The following is a 19511-nucleotide window of genomic DNA, read 5'->3' on the forward strand; positions in this document are numbered from 1 at the left end:
CTATATCAGGAACTATATACATCGGCAAAGTGGTTCACACCTCACAGCTTTCTTTGACACATTGAAAAGCAACTTAGCTTCATTACCTCAGCTCTCTCAAATCTTAAATTTTACTATTTTACAGCTTTCTGTCTTTGTTGCCTCATTTTTCCTCTCCCTCTGTCTCTGCTTTTAGGCGGTGGCTGCAGCAGAACGTCTGGGCTACCCCGTCCTTGTTCGTTCCGCATTCGCCCTGGGCGGCTTGGGGTCCGGCTTTGCAAACAACCGGGAGGAGCTGACCTCTCTGGTGACATCAGCTTTCGCCCACACCTCCCAGGTCCTGGTAGACAAATCCCTGAAGGGCTGGAAGGAGATTGAGTACGAGGTGGTCCGAGATGCCTATGACAACTGTGTCACTGTGAGTGGACAAATGTTACAGTTATATACTATATTATTTACAAGTACATAAATGAGAATATTGCTGTGGACGAAAGTTGGAGAAATAACTGTATAAATGTCCAAAACTATGATTAATATTAGAGTTTAACTCATTATTCGATTATTGTTGCTTTCGATTTTCAGCTTTTATTTCAAACTAGTTTGACATAAAAATTCAAACCTTATTACACATTTCTATTTATTTTTTGTGGTGTATATTATCAAACTGATGTAAGGGAGAGAAAGCATAAATAAATAGATAATGTCTTTTTTCCCCTGTTGCTGGCTATTTGCCTCATGATCGCTTAACTGTCAGTATGTATAAGGTTGATAACCAAAGTACTATCATTTTTTGATTGGTAACTGTAATATTACCGAAATTTTAGGTGTGTAACATGGAGAATATTGATCCTCTGGGCATCCATACTGGGGAGTCCATCGTCGTGGCGCCCAGTCAGACACTGAATGACCGTGAGTACCACATGCTGAGAAACACCGCCATCAAAGTCATCAGGCACCTCGGCATTGTGGGAGAGTGTAATATCCAGTACGCTCTCAACCCAGAGTCTGAACAGGTACATACTCAGACACACACACAGTCACTCAGTTTTTAAGCCATGTCATCCATTTTACTGCCATTCTTGTCACATCAGGTTCTAGTATCGATCAGGCTCCACAAAGCAATACTTTTACTGCCCTTAAGTTCTACTTGATTGTCACCTGTGTGTATTGTTTTACAGTACTACATCATAGAGGTGAATGCCCGTCTGTCTCGAAGTTCGGCCCTGGCCAGCAAGGCAACAGGTTACCCTCTCGCCTATGTCGCGGCTAAACTTGGCCTGGGAATTCCTCTGCCAGTCCTCAAGTATGTGTCTCCTCTGTCTTTCTTTCTTTCTGTTAATTTTCTAGCACCAGCAGCAGGGTATCAACATTCAAAATACATCCTTATTCAGTTTGTTTGTCTTAAAATTTGTTTTATGACCCTTATGTCTTAGGACCCTTTTTACTTATTATAAAAAGAAATATATGAATAATTGTTCACTAACCCTCCAGGAACTCTGTGACTAACTCGACCACGGCGAACTTTGAGCCCAGTCTGGACTACTGTGTGGTGAAGGTGCCTCGCTGGGACCTGAGCAAGTTCCTCAGGGTTTCCACCAAGATAGGCAGCTCCATGAAGAGTGTTGGTAAGCTTCAGCAGCTTCACATTAAGCTGAATTTTAAAGATTTTAAAGGCATTTTGACCTCATTGAATGGCGTTCATTAGCTGACAGTACTGACAGTAGTAACGAGTCAAACTGAAGCCCTCAGTGTCAAAACTGCATGGTAACCCACTCCAGACAGGAAGTTGTGCTGATCCAGAGTGGACAACTTTCATAGGGGCTCCCAGGTTATGGACTGTCAGTTCATATGTCCTCTCAACTGCAGCGGACAGTGTTTGCAGCTTTGAGCTTTTTTGTCCCCCATGTGGAGCCTGTTTTTTCCATTGTGCACAGTGGAAAGTTACACAAAAACTACACCATATATTGTGTAATATCAGCACTGTATGTCATGTAGTTTTTTCAATAGTTTATCCTACTAAACTTGTTTTCATGTTGGACATGTTTGTTTGGTTCGGCCTTTCCAACCAGAACACATTAGGTTAGAGTGAACGGGATGACAGTTTTGTTTTGTCTGTGAAAAAGTCATTGACAAACATTGCAGAAATGGATCCAGTATCAAAGATATCAAAATAGTGCCCTAAAGCTGAACACTCATTTTTCACAATCTGACAACAACGATCCTTTGAAGCTGGGTGTAGTGTTTTGGTCCGACTGCAGTCTTTTTAACTAGTGACATAAAAAGGGCATTTCAGAGTTGGACACAGCATGATGGCACAAATGAGCAAAGTCTGAATTAATGTGCTGAGTCAGTTATAAAGTCTGCCGGTTATATCTGTTTGGCGGTGCGCTTCTTTCCTGAACAGGTGAAGTGATGGCTATCGGCCGCAGTTTTGAGGAGGCCTTCCAGAAAGCTCTGAGGATGGTGGATGAGAGCTGTGTTGGCTTTGATCACACTATTAAACCCGTCTCTGACCAGGTAAGAAGATGCAGTTTGTCCCCTCTTTATATTGTTTCTTTATGATTTTGTCTTTAGTGCTTGGTATGTTCTGATGTCCCAGTTTTTCACAAATGACTGTAGTATTTTGTCATGGTAGTCAGCCTTATGAGCCAGTTGACAGCATCGATTTTACTTCTTTGATAAACTCATGTCATGTGGTTGAACTTGACCTTGCTTACCTAAAGGCAGCATTGATAGATTCTGGTATTGAACCTCTGTTCACAGGCCATCTGGTTTGTTTCTGATTTCATTTATCTCAAACATCATCATCACACAGAAATTAAATTAGAAATGCATGTGGAAGAAATAGCCTCAGCCATAAGCTCAATAGCCCTGAAGGCCATAAGCTTTTTGATAATCCTTTCTGCCCTTTTTCCCAATTAAGACATAATGATGAAGCGCTTTGCCTCAAAAAGTTCATTTTTTTCATTGTTCAGAAAGCCAAGAAATATCTTCTTAAGCCTATCCACAGTATAGCCTAGCTTATGTATAGGACTTTGCTGAGACCTGCTAGTTGAGCCAATGACTCATCATTCTTCAAACATCTGACTTTTGTACTGTAGTCCTTTTAACAAGTGGTGCTGCTGAAAGATTTGATATGTCTGTATCCGTAATTGTCATAGAAAACAGTTACTAAATAATGTGTTTTCCCCCCCCAGGAGTTGCAAACTCCCACAGACAAGCGTATTTTTGTGTTGGCGGCGGCGTTCAGAGCTGGCTACACTGTGGACCAGCTGTACGAGCTGACCAAGATCGACCGCTGGTTCCTGCACAAGATGAAGAACATTGCCGACCATGAGCGCCTGCTGGAGACATACAACCAGGTAATAATGAAAAAGAGGAACCAACCAGGGAAACTTACTAGTTAAAAAAGCAGTTGAGGTTCAGCTTTGTATTTTTGACATTGTGCTTCCAACCAGGATGAGAGCACCATGCCCCCGGAGGTGATGCGGAAGGCCAAGCAGCTGGGATTCTCCGACAAACAGATAGCACTGGCTGTACAGAGGTGGGCAGCATGGAAGTTGATGAGGACACACTGCATGACGATTGTGCCAGTTGTACAGATAATGTTGCTGTTGTGTGAGGGTTCAGAGCGTAAATCACCTGACTTCCAAGTCAATCTAAACATGTTTGATTTTTGAGTAGAATCTGGTCATGTGTTGATGTTGACTCATGGTGTGAGGTGCTCAGCCAATGAAATTTGAAATGAGACAGTCAATGGCTACTAAGAATCTAGCACCTGAACAAAAAATAGTGCAGCAGGAAGTATTTTCATGTCAGGGTCATGGGGTAGCATAAGAACATGTGTGTTTCCCAGATCAGAGTGGCATGGAGAGCTGAGGTTGATGTACTCTAGTTCTAGATAATTTGTCAGGATATTCTTTTGGACACCTGTGAAATTTTTCAGAACTTTCTTGAAAGATTGCATGAAGTACGTCATGAGTTTTCAAGATTATTTTCTGTTGTGTTCAGTTGTACTTTGTTCTCATCTTGAGTCAAGTCAGTTTCTACGTCTTTGTGTCTACAAATGAACCTTTTCTTTCTGGGCTGTTGTTCTTCCACAGCACGGAGCTGGCAGTGAGGAAGCTGCGCCATGATTGGTCCATCCTGCCGGTGGTGAAGCAGATTGACACAGTGGCAGCTGAATGGCCGGCCCACACCAACTACCTGTACCTGACCTATCACGGCACTGAGAACGACCTGAGTTTTGATGAGCAGCACGTCATGGTGATCGGCTCAGGCGTGTATCGCATTGGCAGCAGTGTTGAGTTTGATTGGTGTGCTGTTGGCTGCATCATGGAGCTCAGGAAGGTAAGTTTGCGATGATGTCTTGGTGCAAATAGAGAGCCATATTTTATAACTTGGTGTCATTTGGATGACTCAGTAGAGATCAGTGGAGGTGTCTTCTCAGCCATTGTGCTGTGATTGAATGGGGAGTGACATATTAACAACTAAATTTCTCTTTAAGGTTAAAAATGTATCTATCCGTTGATCTTTAGAAGAAGTCATGTAGGTGTGTTTTCATATTCAGGCAAGCAGTGATCCGCCAGTGATCAGAAAAGAGCATTTTTACACTTCGCTTTATGTGCAGCTTGAAAGCTTTAACACCACATTGCCATCTAGTGAGGAGAGGGTGTTGTATGTCATAGATAATGTATCTCAAAAAATCTGTTCTTCATTGCCATGCTCAGTCATTTGATGAGCAGTGGCATCATAGGACAAGTTCTGCAGTAATTATTAACTCTGGTCCAATAATGACATTAAAATACAATGCCCCTGTTGGATTTATTCATGTTCTTATCTTTATTACAGATGGGCTATAAGACCATCATGGTGAACTACAATCCAGAGACAGTCAGTACAGACTATGACATGTGCAACCGCCTCTACTTTGATGAGATCTCCTTTGAGGTAAGTCTGGATCCTCAGTAATGTGGCCTTTTCTTTTGCTTTTGCAATGAGACTTGCCGTACAACTTTATCTTTTACTGATAAAGAGTAAACAAATAGAATAGACAGATAGAACATAAAAGCAACAAATAATGACAACACAACAACACAAACCAACAAAATAGAAAATAAATTGTGGATAAAGATATGCAGCTGACAGCTTCATTACGTTGAAGTAGTCTGTATAGAAAAGAGTATGGATTACCGTACTGATTCACTTAGAGAGCTTACATCGCTTTGGTTGCTATTATAAATATTGAAAATACTAAAAACACTTCTGTTAAGCAATTGCCGTTACATGTTAATACCAGGGTTTGCATAGTCGATGCCAAAGTGGCAAGTTGTAATGTGCCTTTAACGTGTATAGCAAAGACATGGTGTGGTAAATCTGACTGGTGTCTGGCCCTACCTCAGGTGGTGATGGACATCTATGAGTTGGAGAACCCTGAGGGTGTGATCCTATCTATGGGAGGCCAGCTGCCCAACAACATCGCCATGTCACTGCATCGCCAGCAGTGCCGCATCCTGGGAACCTCGCCTGAGTTCATCGACTCTGCCGAGAACAGGTTCAAATTTTCCCGCATGCTGGATACCATTGGCATCAGCCAGCCACGCTGGAAGGAGCTCTCTGACACTGAGGTAAGATGGACAGAACAGGAACTGGGCTTCCACACATTTCATGGCAAAATTATTAAGTATTTATTCTAGTGTTCTAAAATTTTGTTCTTGTCAGAATAGAAAAAGCCAGTACAGGTGTGAACAGCATACAGTCCATCTTGGAGACGCCTTGTGATCACTCAAATCACCTTTGGAGGTTATTAGGCCACATTACATTTGTAGTGTGAACTCTAATGCATCCCGATGTGTCCTCAACAACATCAGCAAACTTGTTTTCTTTTTTTATTGGCTACTGTAGCTACTACCTAGATTAGGGGGTTAATCTAGTGTTGGGGACAGTGGTTCTTTGTGTCCGTCTCTGCTCACCATCTCTTTTCTTTCTCCAGTCTGCTATGAAGTTCTGTGAGACGGTGGGTTATCCCTGCCTGGTTCGTCCTTCGTACGTTCTCAGTGGAGCGGCCATGAACGTTGCCTACAGTGACAGCGACCTGGAGAAATACTTGAGCAGCGCTGTAGCCGTGTCCAAGGAACATCCTGTCGTCATTTCCAAGTTCATACAGGAAGCCAAGGTCAGGAAAACAGCACACAATAAATTGACTTGTGCTCTAAGAAAATCAGAGTCAGTTTGTAGTCCCTTTTAAGAGGTAGAAGGCTGTAGGATGAAGGGGTCTGGACAGTTTTTCTTGCAATAGGAATCATGAACTAATGGCCAGAGGGTAGTACTCAAATACACAACATAAGCTGCCTATTATATGTGTCACTGAGACTTCTGAATTATAACCCTTTTTGATCTTACTGACTAGATGCACAATGTTGGTTAGGGTGTTCTCCTCTAATACTGATGTTATCATACCTAATTGAAAAAGTAGCCAAGGCTGAATAGAAGCTCCAGAAAATAATCATCAGATTGTTCTGCTTTGGGTCTCTTATTATAACTCATGATGTTTTTGTTTTTCCCAGGAAATTGATGTGGATGCTGTAGCATGTGATGGAGCAGTGATGGCTATTGCGGTGTCTGAGCATGTGGAGAACGCTGGCGTTCACTCTGGTGATGCTACCCTGGTAACACCACCCCAGGACCTCAACCAGAAGACCATAGAGAGGATCAAAATGATTGTCCATGCCATTGGTCAGGAGCTGCAGGTCACCGGACCCTTTAACCTGCAGCTTATTGCCAAGGTCAGAAACATTCTGGACGTTTTTGTTGAAAATGTTGGAAATGATCAGTCTCATATAGAGATTTAATCTTTTTAAAATGGTTTAGATTATATCTAGGGTTCCATGGTGGTCAGAGTGAAAATGCCTGTATTAAATCTACTAACCAGCTACAGTTCGCAGCTTTGCCCCTAAGAAGCTTTTGTGTGTCCAGGCCCTGGCTGTTATTTATTTAGCTGTGACTTGTGACCATTCAGTGCTCCAGGGGTCTCCATTAGGTTGCCACATGTGGATGCTGGGATGTTTCTGACACAGCTGCAAAACTTCTATTCTATTGGTGACAACTTGATGGTGACACTGTGTATTTCCTCTGTCAGGATGACCAGCTGAAGGTGATTGAGTGCAATGTCCGAGTCTCCCGTTCCTTCCCCTTTGTGTCTAAAACACTGGGTGTGGACCTTGTTGCCCTGGCAACACAAGCTATTATGGGAGAGGAAATGGAACCTGTGGGCCTGATGAAAGGAAAGGGGGTCGTGGGCGTCAAGGTAACCAACCTGAGCCTGTTTCTTATCTGTCCTTACACTTTAAAGTGAATACTTCCTGAGTTGGCCTCAGTTAGTTGAGTAACTGTACATTTCTAACATTTCTACAGTCTTTATACGAACCACATGGTGCATATAAATAAGTTGTATTAGTCAAACATCTTGCTCTGCAGATTTTCTTCACTGATAATGCTGATAGTTTGTATGATCACAGCAAGCTCAAAGGAGATTTTCTTACACAAATCTCAAAAAGCACCCAACTGTTATCTTCACATGTGTTAAGTTTTATGTGGTTGTCTTCCAGGTGCCCCAGTTCTCATTTTCTCGGCTGGCTGGAGCTGATGTGGTGCTGGGGGTGGAGATGACCAGCACTGGGGAGGTGGCCTGTTTTGGGGAGAACAGATATGAGGCCTACCTCAAAGCCATGCTCTCTACTGGCTTCAAGATCCCAAAGAAGAACATCCTACTCTCCATTGGCAGCTACAAGGTACATGTGGGATGTGATTGGGCACAGAGCAGCACATGTATATTCAGTGGTCAAATAGTGATTCTCAACCTGAATAAATACTAAATAATCAAGAAATACTATAATTATCATAACTGGAGAAAAATCAGGAAAAACATGATAATAAATTTGTGTTGTAGAATTTTTTCTTTCATCTTTTCGTCTCCCATAAATCATCTTGTCACAACCCCCTTGTGGGTTCCAACATCTAGAGATCAGCCATATCTGTTCTTTAAGTCAAAGGACTCAAATACACAAATAATGAATGTTAGCCTGTAATGTGATTAAGCACTTGAAATGATGATAGTCCAATAGACGTTCTAATTCCTATGTTTTATGTGTTTGTAGAATAAGAGTGAGCTGCTGCCAACTGTGCAGGCTCTGGAGAGTCTGGGCTATGATCTGTACGCCAGCGTGGGCACTGCTGACTTCTACACTGAACATGGCGTCAAGGTATCCCCCTTTAAAAATGCTTTGTATTTTTCTGTGTCATCACACCAGGCAGTTGTTACACAATTGGAGGGGGAAAAAATCATGCTAAGATTAGGCTATTTTTCTGTGTTGATACCATAAAATTAAGTCTCATACCATAAAGTTAAATCTGTGTTCATACCAAAAAATACAGTCTTTTGCGGCTGCTAGTTTGCCATCAGTTCCCTGTGGTAAGTAGTTGCTTTGACAATCAGCACCTCATCTCAGAATGTTATGTCAGGAAAACACCAGTGATTTGGAAGAAAAAGAGAGGAATGGCACAGACCTTGAGCACTGCCACATGAAAAACATTGACCATTTTCATATGGAAAACAATCCAAGAGCTCAGTGTGTCTCCACAAAATGTTTTTTGCCAGTGTGGGAAAAATCATTTAGACTAGAGGTCTGCTGAGAAAGTGATTCCGCAAAGAAAAATAGCTCTATCTACAGTGTAGCCTCACACAGTGTTGCTAAACAGCATCTAGGAACAGGCCTGTGATAAGCCCCATGCATTTATCAAACCATGCAGTACTTTTCAGTCAGCTGGTAAATCTGTTCCCCTCCCAGGGTGTCTGCTTAAAGGGTCTCAGCCTCTTTTGTCTGTCAGTGGTCCTCAATAAACATTTTGTTAGCACTTCTAGAGGCTGATTATAAGCTCAATTTTTAATGCAAAATCCAGGCAATTTTTTAAAAGTCTATCAACTTTACAATATTGTACTGTAACTGCGGTTTAGCAAACATTACTGTGTATCAGCTGCCACTGTGTGCTGGGTCAGCCCTTAGTTTTTATGCCTCCAATTAAAGGTATCAGGGGTTAAAAAAAAAAAAAAAAAAAGACAGAGTGATACACATACAGAAATACGGTTAGAGTGCATTACTGTAGATATTGAAGCAATATCATTTTTCAAAATGGGAGAACTGTCCCTTTAAGTGCTTCCCATAGACAACAAATATAGTAATTCTGCAGTTAATATGTATACAGGCAAATTGCGCTGTATTGGAGGTGAACGAGACTGATTGGAGGATACATGAGGATCAATGTTGACAGTTTAACTCCACTAATAATGCACCTAAACACAAGCTGAGCAGTAATGCTGAGGCTCCAGGACATGGTGCAAGGCATCAAAAATGACCCGTTACCCTGCAAATCATTCTGTTCCTCTCCTCCAGGTGACGGCAGTAGATTGGCCGTTTGAGGACGACAGTGTTTGCCCCACCAAAGAAAAGCAGCGCAGCATCATGAACTACCTGGAGGAGAACCACTTCGACCTGGTCATCAACCTCTCCATGAGGAACAGCGGCGGCCGCAGGCTCTCCTCCTTCGTCACCAAAGGCTACAGGACCAGACGGATGGCTGTTGACTACTCAGTCCCGCTCATCATCGACATCAAGTGCACCAAGCTCTTCGTTCAGGTTGGTCGCATAACTAGAGTTTTAACTTGTTTTTGTATCACTGATATGCTAGACTTATTTCATTAAGATTTCCTTTTTCCTGCATTTGAAAAGCATGAAAATGTTAGCAAAGTTAGTTGACTCTACAGCATCTGTACTACTGGCAACAGCCATTGTAAATTTTCATTTTTTTGCAGGCTCTCCATCAGATTGGTAGGAGTCCACCAGTGAAGACTCACATTGACAGTATGACATCGCAGACACTGGTCCGTCTGCCTGGTGAGTCACCACAACTAGCAGAAGTAGACAGTTGTTCCTGTGTCTGACTGAAAGATGTGGCTGAACAGGCCAAATAGTCATACATGTGTGGAATTAGTGCATACAGTGCTATTTTTGATATGCTGCACAATTATTGGGAGGATATCTGTGATATGTGGAGGGAACAAGCACTGTCCCAAGTACCAAACCAACACTCTGCCTGCCTCTACAAGGTAACTTCCAGAAAACGTCTTCATGAAGCAGTCCTCAGAAACCACTGTCTGTCTGCACTTTAAAAAGCAGAGAAAGTCACCGCAAGAGTGGGCAGGGCTCAGTGGTACTTTACTTTTACATAATGTGATAATTCCTTGGTAACAACCCTGCCTGTGCAGGCACACTGTGATCAACTCGGTTGATAGTGTCACTCTGTTCTGCCCATATGTGAGCAGAGTCAGATGGTTCAAATGCAGCTATCAAGATGGGAACAGGCAAATCATTTTGTTTTTGGTACTGCCTTTAACAGTTTTACATTATTTTGATGTCAATAACATTGAGATAGCTTAACAAGTCTTAATTATGTTAAATTTATATAAAATTAACAGAAAAAGAAGAACAAAATTACTTCAGAGCTTCCCATCAACACCAGCAATGGATGCAGCCATTCCAAAAGCATTGATTTGTGGATGATTATTCCTTTATTAAGTCTTCTAAAACAAAAGCTGTAGAGAACTGGGAAGTTTTGAACTGCTGTAATGAACTTCTTCTCCACTTGACCACTAGGTCTGATTGATGTACATGTACACCTACGGGAGCCCGGTGCCACCCATAAGGAGGACTTCTCTTCTGGTACAGCAGCCGCCCTGGCAGGGGGAGTGACCATGGTGTGTTCCATGCCCAACACCTCCCCTGCTGTCATAGACCCAAGCTCCCTGGCCATGGTCCAGAAGGTACAGATCACTGCCCAAACATGGTTTTTATTTTATTTTATTTGTGATTTCCTACACAATTAGGCATTTAATCAATCAAGTATTTGGAGGCCAATGACTGGGAAGAAAGGAAATATTATGTTTGACCTTGTTCTCCATTGGCTTTACTTTTCTATAAATTTCTGAGATCTCTTGCGTTACCTTCAAAGTTTAAAAGGATCATCATTGGAATCAACTATATATGATTTGGCTAAAGAACTATACAGGCATCGCAAACAACCTGATGTATTTTAAATGTGAATGTTTAATTGACAATTTGTTTGTATTGTAATGAAAAAATGTATTGATTGATTCTCTTGCTTTATTTTTTTTTCTATTTAATGGCATTCCTCACTCAGTGCATTTAGCGAGAAATAAAGAAAGATTAAATGAACAAGTGAAAATATAAATTATATGTTCTGTTGTGTGTTCAGCTGGCGAAGGCAGGCTGTCGTTGTGACTACGCCCTGTATTTGGGTGCTGCGTCAGACAATGCCACCATCCTGCCAACCATTGCCAGCCAGGCCGCTGGCCTCAAGATGTACCTGAACGACACGTACTCCACCCTCAAAATGGACAACGTGTCTCTCTGGATGGAGGTAGGCTCACTCAATTGACCTTAAATGGAGGGGGATGTTTGGCTTTTCCAGCATGTTCAAAATTGTCTGCTGTCTTGTTTTGTTTTTTTCTTTTTAGTAACATTTATTAAGCTACAGTTTTATACTTTTTATCTACAATTAGCTTTTCATGTGAATGAGCTGATTCTCATAAGCATGGTTGGCTCAGCCCCGCGCTGTCTTTGGAGGAACATCATGTTTTTAGTGTGTTGCTTTTTATTGTTTTAAATTATGCAAAACGTCTTTGAGTATGTTAAGTATGCAAGCTTTTCTAGAAATAAAATGTATTGACACTATTAGTATTAGTATTATTATTATTATTACAAAACAGTATTTGCGAGTGGTGTGGATTTTGCAGGTGTGGGGGTAGGTAATGCTAATGTATATGCAAGAATTGAACTTTGAATTGACTGAACTGGCAAATCCAGCCATTACTTTGGTCTTCCCTATTTTAGTCATGACGTGGCTGTTTCAATGAAAAAAGACCCCAGTGTCATGTAGTTTTGCCTCTAAGTATGGGACAACAAGTCAAGAGTTTAGTATTTTACTCTGAGTGCGGCAAATTTACTTTTATTGAGATTGAAATACACTGGAAATTGCTAAGGGGCCATGCTGGTATCAGTGATGCAGCTGTTCTCACCATAATGATCTGTGTGTCTGGTTCTGCATGAAGCACTTTGAGAAGTGGCCCAAGCAGATGCCCATCGTGGCCCACGCTGAGAAGCAGACAGTGGCTGCCATCCTGATGGTGGCCCAGCTCTACCAGCGGCCAGTCCACATCTGCCATGTGGCCAAGAAGGAGGAGGTAAGGAGGAGGTGGTGGTGATCGCCAGTCAATCAAGTGCTGTGTGTATCATTCTAATGCAAGCAAATCATCCCTGCAAACTAGTGGGCTTTTGGTGAAATTCAGTTTGGAATTCAAAACATCCATCCATGTGCATCCTGTAAAAAGGTTTTCTTTTTAGGAGGGGATGGCTGCCAGCTTTTATCACCACTCTTGTGGTATATCTAATTAGTCCTGGTACGGGCAAGGCTTCACAGTTTCACACACAACCAGTCTGTTGTGCTCTCCCTCTACTTTGAATAACTGGAGCAAGGCACAGCGCATCAACTAGTCATGCTGCCATGACAGTCAAGTTACAGTATGACTGTACTGTTAGGTAAACCACTGTGTATGCGTAGAATTTATCTATAAGACATCTCTGCGGTATACATTGCATTACACTTGGTAAATTGAGAGATTAATGCACTCTAAGCAATGAAAACGAAAGTGAGCCCTTAATTCAAACGAAGTGTCTGTAAGAGTAACTGCACACTTTCATGATTTATAAAATTGCCCAGTTCATATGGACCGTTAACATGAGTGCACTGCAAAGACTGGCATGCAGAGTGCAACAGAAGCTATGAACAGGTATAAACACACACACACACACACACACACACACACACACTTAACAGTAAAACAGCACAACATTAATGCTTCCCTACGTGTCAAAATCACTAAAAACTTTCTTGTATGGGGAGTGCTCCTGGTGCCCCCTACCATTGTTTAGTTGTTTAATTGGTAGAAGGCCAGCTAGTTGGCTAATCAGGGGACTTTGAAGGTCAAGTCAAACTGAAAAGTTCCTATAAAAGTCTTAGCCTGGGAGCCAGGAGGAGCTGGAATGCTGTTTTGGACAGAAGGCTGCCTCCCAGGAGCCGTTTTCTCCAGGCTCACAGGACAGGACCACTGATGCTGCTAATAGACTCTCTTTCCAGTAAGGAGATGGCCAAACTGCAGGAAGCTGTTTAGTGGACTTAAAACGGTATGCAATGTTGCCTCTGCCTCCAGCTGGATCTTTGAAATTGTCAAAATGGATCGCTGAAAATCTTCAGTCTCTGTGATTCAACCTGAAGTGGCAGTCCAGCTAAACTAGGCTCACCTTGTCTTGTTTTTTATTCCTTTGTTAATGTTTTTTTTTTTTTTTTTTTTTTTCAGTTTGATTGATAATTTTGATGATTTCATTTCATGAGTTTAGATTTTTGTGTTTGTGTAAATAATAAGATAATGATACTTGAATTGACTAACTTAATACTGCAGCATTAGATGACTGTTGCACTCCCTTCTGATTATGACTGGTTTAGCGAAGCAAAAAAATATACACCTAATGGGGTACTTCATCAACCTGATACACTGAAAAGATATAACTGTAAATGTTATGTAAAGAGTAAAGGAAATGTAGTACAAAAGCAATGCTTCAAGCTTTTACTCTCTATTTTATGTCAGCCAGTTGCCAGCAACACTCCAGCAGCCTAACTTCACTGGCACGAGTTAGGGTCATTGTAGTTCACCAGCACATTGTTTGATACCATTAAATCTATTACATTTTGAACAGCAGCTTCGACAGCATCACAGCAAATAGCATAAATTTACACCATGACACGTTGCCCAAATAGGATCAGTAAATGGGAGGTCCTGCAAATGAATTGGGAGTCAGTGTCTCATGATCGCCAGGCTTTCCACCTGCAAGTCAGTTCAGTTTGATACTCCACCCTAGGAGATTATTAAAGTTTCTTATCTCCTTACTTTTTCAGATCTTAATCATTCGGGCTGCCAAGCAGAAGGGCATCCAGGTCACTTGTGAAGTGGCACCCCACCACCTCTTCCTGTGTGAGGACAATGTGATAGAAATTGGTGGGGGGCGGGCACAGGTGCGACCCATGCTGGGAACCCAGGAAGACATGGAGGCACTCTGGGAAAACCTGGACATCATCGACTGCTTCGCCACAGACCACGGTCAGTCATTCTGTCTGTCTGAGATCAGCTGCTGCCCACAGAAGCCAGTCTGATAATTACTCTCAGACAGGGCTCTGTTATTCCTTCAACTTATTAAATGAATGCATTTAATTAGATATTTGTTAGAAGGGACAGTCCTGATCTTACATATTAGTTCTCTGAGAGTGTGTTTTGTGTTGTTAGCCCCCCATTCTGTAGAGGAGAAGAGTGGTGACAACCCTCCTCCAGGCTACCCCGGCCTGGAGACCATGTTGCCACTGCTGCTGACCGCAGTCAGTGACGGGCGCCTGACTTTGGATGACATCATCAGGCGTCTTTATGACAACCCACGTAGGATCTTCAACCTGCCCACCCAAGACAACACTTATGTGGAGGTACAGATGCATACTCACGTGCACACATAAACACACACACAGACACACACAGTAGGGCTGGCGATATATTTGCGATAATTTTATGAAAGATATGAAACAAAGCATTATTGTGGATATTGCAAATATAATACAAATACAATAATATTTATTTACTTTTATGAGTGACCTTCCTGAAAACTTGAAAAAGGGATAAAAATTAGGACAGCTGCAATTCCATCCCTTTACTGTACTACAGCTTTTAAAAGTACGAAAACACTGGTACCATATCATGATATTACAATATCCAAAATCCCAAATGACATTGAGTCTTATATGAAAATATCACAGTACAATATGATATCGCTGTATTGCCCAGCCCTACAGTTGGTAAAGGCTTGAGAGAGAGATGGAAAGAGAACACTGTCGATATGTGACTGCAAGGCAAAAAGTCTGTGGAAAAAGAGGAAGGGGGAAGAAAATGTAGTTCCTAGTCCAGCCCTAACACACACTGATAGAATTTGTGTTAGGGTACCACTGTTGGCAATGCCACTATAGATTTGGGTTTATTGGTATGATTTTTATTGTAGTGATCACATTGTCTTGCTCCCTGTATTTATCTGCTTACTATCTCAGCTGGGTTTTTGTGTGGGTTTGACTGCGTCTAAGCACCAGAGAAGGAGAGCACACAGGCATTGCCTCCATATCTCCCCTGTATCTCGCCATCTCTGGTGCCCACACTCGGGCAACAAACCACCCATTTGTTCACCTACCAGGAGAAGGGAAAGTACAAAGGCACTGCCTCTGTATTTTCCCTTTACTAATGACATCAGTCTTGACATGTTACTAATAACATTCATGTTCCTTTGAATTCAGGTGTAGCACAGCCTTTCCAGTGAGCCGGCATGAACAATAGCAGGACCCTGGTTCTGTAACACAACCTTGATTACTGTCATTAGTAACACCTGGGTTTGCCCTGTTGTTCATGTCTGAATGGCTGCTGTGAGAAAGGTCTGTTGCATAGTGTTGGCAGTTATGTGCTTTCTAGTTTTATATGCTTTATGCCTGGTCTTAAGTTTCTCAAAGAATTGTTCAAAATACTTAATTACACCATTGTCTTGGTGCACACATGAATGAATGAGCACACTCACAAAGCCATGCTGTCACAGAGGAGCTCACAGTAACTTGTGAACCCCCTCTGTGTGTGCCTGTCAGGTGGACCTGGAGCAGGAGTGGGTTATTCCTCAGGCCATGCAGTTCACTAAGTCCAAGTGGACGCCCTTCCAGGGTATGAAGGTGAAGGGCAAAGTCCGCCGTGTGGTTCTGCGAGGAGAAGTGGCCTACATCGATGGCCAGGTCAGCATGTGCTCGCGCTTACACACACACACACACACACACACACACACACAGACACACACACACACACTTAATGATATAGTCCCTTTGTGCCAGTATTTTATTGATATTATTATCTATAAATTTGACCCACCCAATGATTGAAGATTGGGGAAGGGACTGTTGCGGTGGTCATCAACTGGCGGCCCACAGGCCATATCCAGCACGCCAAAGCTCCCCACCCGACAAAGAATGAGCCTGTTTGCAGTGGTCAGCAGGACCTTTACAGTGTCAGCATGTTGTCCATCTGTCAAATTTTCAAAATATCTCATACAGATCAAGTCATCACATTGTCTTATGCCGAGCACAAGTGCCTCTTGTGCACACGGCGCATTCCCAATATCCGTTAGATCAGAGGTGCATGACACTGATTGGACCCAACCCCATTTTAGTAAAAGTGAAATATTAGTTGAAGATATAGGCAAACTGAAATCATGCTAATCCTAAAATTCTGAACACACACACACACACACACATCTTGGTTATGGTTTTATGTCAGACAGATGGTTGCACCTTTTACACAGCAATTGTTTGTACACAGGCAAGTTGGTCGCTTCAGAGAAAAATCTTGATTCTGTAGGAAAACATCGTCTCTTCACGTTGTTTCTCTCTCTCTCTTACTCAGGTTTTGGTACCTCCAGGTTATGGAGAGGATGTGAAGTCTTGGCCCAGCGCCACTATCGCCCCCCCTGAACCTACTAAAGACATCCCAGTGGTACACACAAAATAAATGATAAATGCATACCAGTCTTAAGCTCTAGTTTCTACTGCCATTGAGCGACAACTCTTAACACTCAAGCACAGTTCACAAACTGTTGATTTTTTTACTTTGTTTTTAACTAATTAGCCAGCAGCCTCTGACAGCCAGTATAGTTGTCAGGGGGTGTTCATAAGTTCATAAGTTTATAAATTTATCCTGTGCATCAGACCCCAGAATGCCCCCGTCCAACCCCTCCCCGTGAGGGACTGGTCCGAACCCGAGCCCCCAGCCCTCGCCGTTCGGTAGGGGAGGGCCGTTACATGCTGCCGCCCCGCATTCACCGCTCCTCTGACCCTGGACTGCCTCCAGGTAATGCTGATACTACTACTACAACTAATAATCATAATAGTGATAGCAATTATTATAATATTGCAATTTTTTATAGTGCTTTTTGAAATGCTTAGACACTTTCCTTAGACATAAAATAAATAACTATAATAAATACAGTTACAGAGACATAAATAAAGACGCATAAGTAAATAATAAAAGTATTCACAGCTTGTGAATACTTTTATTAGTTTTGTTTGACTATAAAAATGATTAAATTTAAAGTGGCACTGTGCTATTTCTCATTTTAGCAGCTCAAAGTTGCAGTGAGATTTAGCTGTTGGAAATTTTGAAAGTGTAAAAGACTTCAATGTGTTCTTCCTAGTGTGTGGTAGCAGGTGTGTTAACAGCTTGATATTTTTATGGCACAATTATAATGTGAAAACAAACCAGTTTCACCGTTTTACACTTTGATGCTCATGCATTTTTACAACACAAAGGATAGGAAAAATCAAATGTACATTTTAGAATTAAAGGTATTCTCGTAATATAGTTCACATTTCTTTTAGTTCTATAAGAAAATATAGAAAAATATTAAAAACATATTTAAAGGCTGTGGAAGAACTTATACATAATTGCCATGCCAACTTGTTATAAGTGACATTGGGCTTTTTTAAAAAAAAATTTAGAGTCGCTTCATTGCATTGGTTGTCGCTGGTTGCATTTTTGGGAGGGGGCTTGTTTCATACATGTTTCTTTGGGCTTGTTTGTGCCTGGGTGCTTAATAACACACTGAAACTCCACATATGAAATACAAATATCTGTCAAGGCTCTCCAGCTGCTGTGAAAAGCATTACATCTCATTTATGAAAGATAAATTACAATGCCATCACATTTGATTTTCCCATGGAAGCCAGTGGGGTATGTCCCCAAGAGATGGCGCTATGTATTTATTTATTGTTTTCTGGTAATCTTTTATTTAACCAGATGAGTCCCATTGAGTTGTACACTACATCTCCCTTACAAGAAGTCCCGGACATGGAGCTAAAAAAAAGAAATACATTTGGACTTATTCCATACAACACAGCTGCTTGCACTGTAAAGCTCTGCTCCTTATGTTTTTGTTTATCATATGATCTCGTTTCGGTTGTTCTAAGAGCAAAAATGTTAGTGCTTCCTTTGAGCTTTAAAAACAGGACCAAGTCACTTTTTGGCTTCTTTTGACAACCAGGGTTGCTTGTGTCTTTGACAACATCTGGCAACCCTGGACCTATGACCCATATTTCTGACACATGCCAGTTAGTGCTCTTCTTTGTAGTTGCCCCACTTTTTGATTTGGACTGACATGACTCTGGATTTTTACCTAAAACAGTGGTAGCAGCCTTCAAAACCCACATCAGTTTAGTATTTGTTGATGATCAGTGATGGACAATCAAACATGTTTGCTTTTCTTTCTTTGACAATGGCGACCTTTTATTATAAATTTAGCTGCTCAGGGAGGTTTGACCTGAACTGGCCCTGGTTTCATCTGCCATCTGAAGGTGGTGCTTGGACTTTAGTGTTCTTAATACAGAACTGAACCTGGCATACAAGCAATAATAGCTTATGCCTATTTTGTGCATGATTTTCCATTTGGATCTTGTCTTGATGAGTGACCAAAGGTTTGTTTTAGGAGACCAGACACTGGGGGTGGGCGATACATCATCTACAATAATATCGTAATTGTTTTTTTTTTTTTTTAAAGATGTGCAAATCGACAAACTCGAGTATGGCACTCATTTTGCAAAAAGCAATCAAAACACAGAGTCCACACACATTCACTGCATGTGATCAAGCCAAGAAGTACAGACTAGTGTGCATGCACATTGAGAACATATGCAGTCACAACAAGCTAATCTGGCGTAGTTGCCTGCATGGCTGAAGTTAAAAGTGAGTGAACAAACAGCACCAGGAAACAAAACACAGACACTTCAGCTTCAGAGTCGACCTCGTCAGATTGAACTGCGAGGCGTGGATCATCCTCACTCGCATGGAGGTGCTTTGGCTTTGAAAAGATGCCAATCTGAAGACTATGTCAGAAAGTGGCTGCCGTTAATGACAGCTCCACAACTAACTTGTTTCACTGTCTGCGAATAAAGCACTACACAGAATATGAAGAATGTGAAAAATTGCAGGAGTAGGTGGTCAAAAACAACCAAGCAGCTAAGGTACCGGCAAAACAAAAACACACTCAGCAGAGTTTGGCAGAGTCATTCTGCAAAAGAGTGCCTTATGTCAAGACGGGCCCCAGATGGAAAGAAATAACAAACGTGGTCACCATTTACACTGCAGAGGATATGGTGCCAATTCAAGCAGCCGAGAGAGATGCTTTTAAACAACTTTGACTACTTTGGACACCCTGCCTAGCCAGAAATATTTCAGTCATACAGCTCTGCCTAAACTGTATGATTCATGTTGCTAAACTGTTGAGCAT

General features: G+C 41.8%; 1 protein-coding gene across 2 annotated transcripts in view; it reads left to right on the top strand.

The window, feature by feature from the left end:
* Window positions 1-19511, top strand: part of cad (carbamoyl-phosphate synthetase 2, aspartate transcarbamylase, and dihydroorotase) — a 48048-nt gene that overhangs the window by 16484 nt on the left and 12053 nt on the right. For both annotated transcript variants that reach the window (XM_030046935.1, XM_030046936.1), the window contains exons 12-36: window positions 176-397; window positions 804-992; window positions 1158-1282; window positions 1471-1604; window positions 2384-2496; window positions 3177-3341; window positions 3438-3523; window positions 4083-4329; window positions 4831-4929; window positions 5382-5606; window positions 5972-6154; window positions 6546-6764; window positions 7118-7285; window positions 7587-7769; window positions 8136-8240; window positions 9429-9671; window positions 9848-9929; window positions 10689-10855; window positions 11308-11472; window positions 12164-12295; window positions 14065-14266; window positions 14450-14640; window positions 15832-15972; window positions 16637-16726; window positions 16939-17080. In XM_030046935.1, coding sequence (XP_029902795.1) covers window positions 176-397; window positions 804-992; window positions 1158-1282; window positions 1471-1604; window positions 2384-2496; window positions 3177-3341; window positions 3438-3523; window positions 4083-4329; window positions 4831-4929; window positions 5382-5606; window positions 5972-6154; window positions 6546-6764; window positions 7118-7285; window positions 7587-7769; window positions 8136-8240; window positions 9429-9671; window positions 9848-9929; window positions 10689-10855; window positions 11308-11472; window positions 12164-12295; window positions 14065-14266; window positions 14450-14640; window positions 15832-15972; window positions 16637-16726; window positions 16939-17080 — 4018 coding nt within the window. The remainder of the gene's footprint in view (window positions 1-175; window positions 398-803; window positions 993-1157; window positions 1283-1470; window positions 1605-2383; window positions 2497-3176; window positions 3342-3437; window positions 3524-4082; window positions 4330-4830; window positions 4930-5381; window positions 5607-5971; window positions 6155-6545; window positions 6765-7117; window positions 7286-7586; window positions 7770-8135; window positions 8241-9428; window positions 9672-9847; window positions 9930-10688; window positions 10856-11307; window positions 11473-12163; window positions 12296-14064; window positions 14267-14449; window positions 14641-15831; window positions 15973-16636; window positions 16727-16938; window positions 17081-19511) is intronic.

This window comes from Myripristis murdjan, chromosome 24, assembly GCF_902150065.1.
Source record: "Myripristis murdjan chromosome 24, fMyrMur1.1, whole genome shotgun sequence".
NCBI lineage: Eukaryota > Metazoa > Chordata > Actinopteri > Holocentriformes > Holocentridae > Myripristis > Myripristis murdjan.